Raw genomic sequence first — 6,099 nt, forward strand, 5'->3', positions numbered from 1 at the left:
TGGCAGCTACTTATCCTCCTTTTGACAAATGATCGAATAAATTGCAGCCGCTTATTCTCCTTTTGACAAATGCCGGTATTTAGTCCATTCCTCCAAGTTTTTCCGATGATGAGCATTCATTCTAATCCGAGGCCTCTTTTCTTTGACCATCTTCTCCGCATCTTTCCAGTCATCAGCCACACCTAGTGCCACTAGAAGTGCACACATTATGCAAACACTTCTGCCATGACCTGTTGCACGTTTCCACCATGCATCAAACAGGAGTACATGGGGGATAATATCTTCAATAGTTCTCTTAACAAATAAATGTGGTGACAATGGAACAACAGAAATTAATTGCCAGTGGTTACATGATAATAAGCTCATCAGGCAAAAGAGGAGAGAGAGTAATTATTTCCTCTGGCATTACTGAAGTACAAATTCCAAACATAGATAACCAACTTCTAAGAAAATCGATAGGACAAAATATTGAGCATGTTGGCAAAGGTTTTCCATGAAGACTGATGCACAGAATGATTGACAATATAGTTTGATTAACAATAATCATTTTAGGAGCTAAGCATGTAGTGGAATGCTTCGTGAATACAAAGATTTAAGGCATTTTGAACTCTTCAATTTGGTGAGAACGTCACCAACTGCAAGCTATGGGTTTAATACCTTACATCAAAACATGGGTCTGAAAGGGTCAAATAGACATCATCATTACATAGTGTTTTTCATGTAAAAAGGTATATATCTAATCAATTCTCCCCTATCAAAACCTAGTTCAAATAAATCTACTGCTTGTATATGACAATGAAGGGGAATTTTTTTTTCTTTTTAGTAACTTAATGTGCAGAGTGCAGACGGAGTTTGCTGTTCAGCTTTTTGCAGAAAGCAGAGAGTAATATGGTCATAATTTGAGGAAGAAATCTTGCATCTTCTTTTTTTTTTTGACTAAATAGTCTGGACTGGTTCATCATAATATATGCAGTGAAGGGTAATTTGTTTTGGTTAGTAGAGAATGCATACGAAACTATCATAAGCTTCAAGGACAGAATGTACTTTGTGAAAGTTTAACCATCCGCCAATAATATACCAGCCAAATGTCCTCACAAATTGCTTAGCAACTCCACATGAAACAATTTCTTTACAGCTTCTGTACCATCTGCAGTGGTATTATTTACACCAGGTCTTTTACATAGCTTTGATACTTCAGTATGCTCCTGGATATAGCGGTCTTACAACATCACAAAGTTATACTTTATGGTTTTCTCATTACTATTTATTACCCTATATCTTCACCATTTCAGAATCACAAAAAACAAGTTTCACTTATTCTTTTCCTCGACAGAATGATTACCTTCCTTTTTCATGGTTGCACAAACCATCATTTTGCAACTTCATTACATTAGATCATGCTGCTTCTCTGATGGTTGCATCATCTTCTTTTTATTTTATGCAATTCCTACAATCAAGCTGAAAGACTGGAACATGTCCTCAAGCTTTGTCATCTAGAGCATTTGTCTGTCCCTCTTTCTAGTGTTACTACTACTCTATACCTACCTTTCTTGCCTTATTTTGAAAAACTCCAATCGCCAGTATGAAGGACTTAAGATTTGCACAGTGCATTCCAATACACCACATATACATAGTATAAAATATATATATATATATATGTGAGAGGATAGTGTGTTAGCTAGATTAAGCATCTGCCACAAATGCACCCTGCGAAAATGTTACATTAACATAACAATTTACCATATTAATCATATTTTTTTATAATTATAGTCGTCATGATACGTCGTACCAGCCTGAACCGGACGGTATGGAGCATACTGTACCATACCAGTTCGGTACCGATATCCAGTATAGGCGGTATGCCGACACTCGGTATGCAAAAGAAAACCCCACCATACCGTACCGATATTGTGCTAATGTAGCACCGGTACGGAGTCCATTACCGAGACCGCGAACCTTGATTATAGTCGATGATCTATATTTTGACACAAATCCTTTCCAACAAAAACCAATAGGGTCAATACAGTTTCTTGTGATAAAAACCTCTCTATATTTGATCAAATGTTACAATCAATAACATGTTAAGAGAAGATAAGAAGTAGCTTGGCACAACTACTATCGTTTAAATCCATTGGGTGTCATATTAACATCTATATGTTCCAATAAATGCATAAAAGAGTTTTTGTTGGTAATCGAAATTAGATATATCTGGAAGGCTAAACCTTACAATGTGGTAGGCCCTTTAAAAATAATCCTGGTAAAGAAACAATTATTAGTCAACAGAGAAGATTAGCTGTAAAATTCCGCTAAGAATTTTAACAACATACAAGTTACAATGCCCATATATTAATATTAATATCAGTATTATACATGATTCAAGGAAATAATACAGCCAATTACTGAATTTGGAACTATCCTATGAGAAAGTAGTTATAGTATATAGGATAGATTTTGGTGCTAAGAAGATGCATGCATCAATGTATAATCTGATGCTCAGACTTGAATGTTTATTATAGGTTTCCCTTCGAAAGTCAAACTCAGAAATAAGGATACAACTAATAATGTTACAGATATGTCATTCTTATCCAGGTGTCAAAAATAAGTCCACAAATACATATCATTAAACCAGCTAAACTCTGATATTGCAGATGACTGGTTCCAAGCTTTAATGAGAAGGTGCTTTTCTCCCTAGAATATCTTAACAAAAGCTTCACATTTTTAAGAAAGGAAAATATTAATCTTATGATTTGCAAAATGCTAATATATGTGTACAATCTTATTAGCTTCTCTGCAGTTATAGGAAAAACCTGCTACACAAATAATTTACTTCTCTCTTTTCTTAGGACTGAAAACTGAGATCTGATTATGATATTCTTACCTGCTCTACAATAATGGGAAAGAATACCGCATAAGTTATGTAGGTGACTGTTTTTTATTAAAATTGAAGCAAAACTTTAGCTTTTTCATATTTATTTATCCTCAGTTCACCTCATAATGTCCAAAGCAAATAACCTTGGAATTTGCTTAAACTTTTGAATTGAGGTAGCTCTGAAAGCCTGAGAAATCAAGCACGTCTAACTAGTTGTAAGCTTTGCATCAAGGTTTGCCATACCGTACTCAACCGGACGGTACAGGACATACCATATCGTACTGGTTCGGTACCGGTACATGGCACAGAAGGCGTATCGACACTCAATACGTCGAACTGGCTCCGTACCGTACCATATCAATACGGTGATAAGGTGGCACCAGTACGGGGTCCATTACCGAAACGGCATACCTTGCTTTGCATATATTGATAACTTGTATAAAGCATAAACAATGTACAAACATGCATGCATTTGGGAAAATACACACAGACATTCATAGAAAGAGACATGATGCATGTGAAAAATCCATATTCCAATATCAAACAGTGTACTCTTCCTCGGTATCCATTCAAACGTTCCACTGTTTTGTTGTATCTCAAGCAAACTGTTTATGGGTTCTGCTAAGGAATAGTTAAACTAATTTTAGCCTCCAGAACACGAAATTGTACAGTTAGTTGTGAAGCTCGTATGTGCTACAGAAACATCATAAGTCTATGAAAATACATGCATTCACATTTCTAAACATGCCAAACAAACACACGTCCAGAGGCATGTTCTATACATGTGACCAGTAAAAGCAGTTTTGGTACAACTGGCTTAACATCCATCATCATGACTCCAGTTGACATGCAATAATTAAAAATCATCCCTCTAAGTACATCATACATTTTATGTATCCCTTGTTAGTGAGCAGCTACATGATCTTTTTCATCCTTGATGAATGTGTAAAGTCAAAGAATAAGAACCTTGCATCGGGAGATTGCAAAGTCTGAACATGCAGCTGCATGCTGCTATGTCACTAACAAAAAACAACTCGTGAAAATGGTATGACACAAGCGTAGTTAAATATTAACACCAAACCAAGTTTAGCTAAAGAAATCCAACGAAGGAGAGATGGGATGCTCACCAAATGCACAGTGGATGTATATAGGCTTCTTGTGAGCTCTCTTTTTGCATGCCCAATGAACCGCATATTCAATTTGCAAAGGTTGAGGGGACCTTGTATCCCAAGTGGCAATGTTAAGATATGCATCCTTTGAAACAAAAGAGCTCCTAGGCAGTTCACAGGTGCAATCAATTACTGCAGGTTCACCAGGAGGCAAATGATTTGGGGAAGATGGCCACCCACCAACATATAAACCATCAGAAATCTCATTGTACACTGGTTCCGCACTCTTCAATTTTCTAAAGAGGACATATGCCCGCACAAACATAAGAAATGGGCCAAACAGAAGTTTTGACCAAAGTGGAAAGCTCCCATCCGAGCCCTTTCCCAGGATCGAGGGAAAATTTACAGCTGGATGAGAAGCAATTGTGACCAAATATGCAAGCAAAGAACCAACTAGAAGAGGTATCGCAATGAATGTCATGCCAGACTTCTTGAGGTAAACAGAGGCTACGAATAAAACTGTTGCAGCTGATCCAATCACCTTAGATATTCCCATGATTGTTTCTCAGTGACACTTATGTCTACTTTGACCTGAATACAAGAGCTTGGAAGATTAAAAAAGAGCATGGGTAGGCATATGTGCCTACATTAACAATCCAAAGGTTTTTGTTTCACATAGGGTTTCTTGTTTTCTATTTCTGTATTATCTACCAGAGATCTCTAAATAAATCAGAATACAATGACTATTAAGTTACAGATTCAGTTAGAGTATCAACAATGAAAATCCTTGAATTTATCAATTTATAGAAAGATTTGATATTCCTCATTCTATTGTCTTTTTTTTTTGTCCATGGCATTTTTTAGGGGAAAAAAACACTTATTTATACACTGATGCCAATATAGTACTTCGGAAGAAAATAGTTATAGAATGCGTTGATTCCGGTACCTAAAAATCTTTGAATCCATATAAATTGTCTCCAGTTCTTTAAATATCAGAATCGAAACAATACTTACATGAGAAAAAATCAAACTTTCGCAGCCCCGAATTGGCCCCTGCATTGTAAATTGGCGACATAAAAAAGATAATCCAAATCACACAATTTTCTTTTCTTTTCACAATGTAAAAAGAAGCAGATCACCGGGTCAAACCATATATAGCATACCCAAATCGACCAACAATATCAAGAAAACTTACAATGACGCAGCGAATATAGAGCTCTCTCATTCTTTTTTCTTTTTTAAGTCAAAGGGAGGCCGAGGCCCCCCAACTCTCCCTCAAAATTCTAAGAAAAACCTAGCGGAAGCGCAAATCTTTGAGATCAAAACCGAGAGAATCGAAAGGAAATCCGAAGCCCAATCGCTCACAGATAAATCGGTCCGCCCCAACCTCTCCCGGGGAGGAGGATGGAACAGAGAAACGGAAGACGGAGATTTTACCTTCTAAAGAGGCGGAAGAAGAGGAGGCCCGCGCCGCGCTCTAAGGTCCGACAGGATCGCCAATAGAGAGCAATATCCTTAGCAAAAAAAGAAAAAAAAAAAAAAAAAGAGCAATAGACGAGGAGAGAACTATTACTGTCCACGGTCGTGAAGATGAAACGCTTTAAAGAATCAGTATCCGCGTGACACGTGTACGGCTGGTTGCCCAAAGCGTAAACTTCCTAATTTCTATAGGAGGGGGGCAGTGATCCCAAAAAATAAGACCTTATTTATTTATCTGAGTTAATAAACAAAACCTTAGCATTGATTATTGAATTATGCTCGTGAGGGGCATTAAAAAAAGCCACACTTGCAAAAATTATAATTACTTTTCCATTAGAAGTCACTATGGGCACTTCAATAAGAAATGAATTAAAAAATATTTTCTCTAATTTTAGGCTAATTAGAAGTTGACAAACACTTGAAGGTGAATTGGCAGCAATTATGTGAGGGCGTTTTGTAAGTAAAACTTGGCGACGTCCATTTCAACAGCAAACCAAACCACATGAATGCATGCCTTTCCCAAGCAGTCGAGTCGCATAGTTATTGTTGATAGCTTGCAGACACCAATCGCTTTTCCAAACTTCCACTGACCTGATGCAATTCTCATGTTATTTTTATGCCTTGAAGACAGTAAACACTCAT

At 36.9% G+C, this 6,099-nt stretch overlaps 1 protein-coding gene across 2 annotated transcripts; it reads right to left on the bottom strand.

The window, feature by feature from the left end:
• Positions 1-5,540, bottom strand: LOC103705806 (uncharacterized). 2 transcript variants are annotated; one of them, XM_008789671.5, is made up of 4 exons: positions 5,416-5,540; positions 4,993-5,031; positions 3,997-4,569; positions 1-230 (listed from the first exon to the last, which is right to left on the bottom strand). In XM_008789671.5, the coding sequence occupies exons 3-4, from the start codon at positions 4,532-4,534 to the stop codon at positions 52-54; spliced, it is 717 nt and encodes a 238-aa protein (XP_008787893.1). In that variant the 5' UTR covers positions 4,535-4,569; positions 4,993-5,031; positions 5,416-5,540; the 3' UTR covers positions 1-51. The 2 variants fall into 2 exon arrangements, with proteins under 2 accessions (XP_008787893.1, XP_008787909.1); XM_008789687.6 differs by lacking the exon at positions 4,993-5,031.
• Between the last annotated feature and the right edge of the window lie 559 nt (positions 5,541-6,099).

Source organism: Phoenix dactylifera, chromosome 4, assembly GCF_051530095.1.
Source record: "Phoenix dactylifera cultivar Ajwa chromosome 4, Ajwa_hap1_PhDact_Kaust_v1.1, whole genome shotgun sequence".
Taxonomy (NCBI): Eukaryota; Viridiplantae; Streptophyta; class Magnoliopsida; order Arecales; family Arecaceae; genus Phoenix; species Phoenix dactylifera.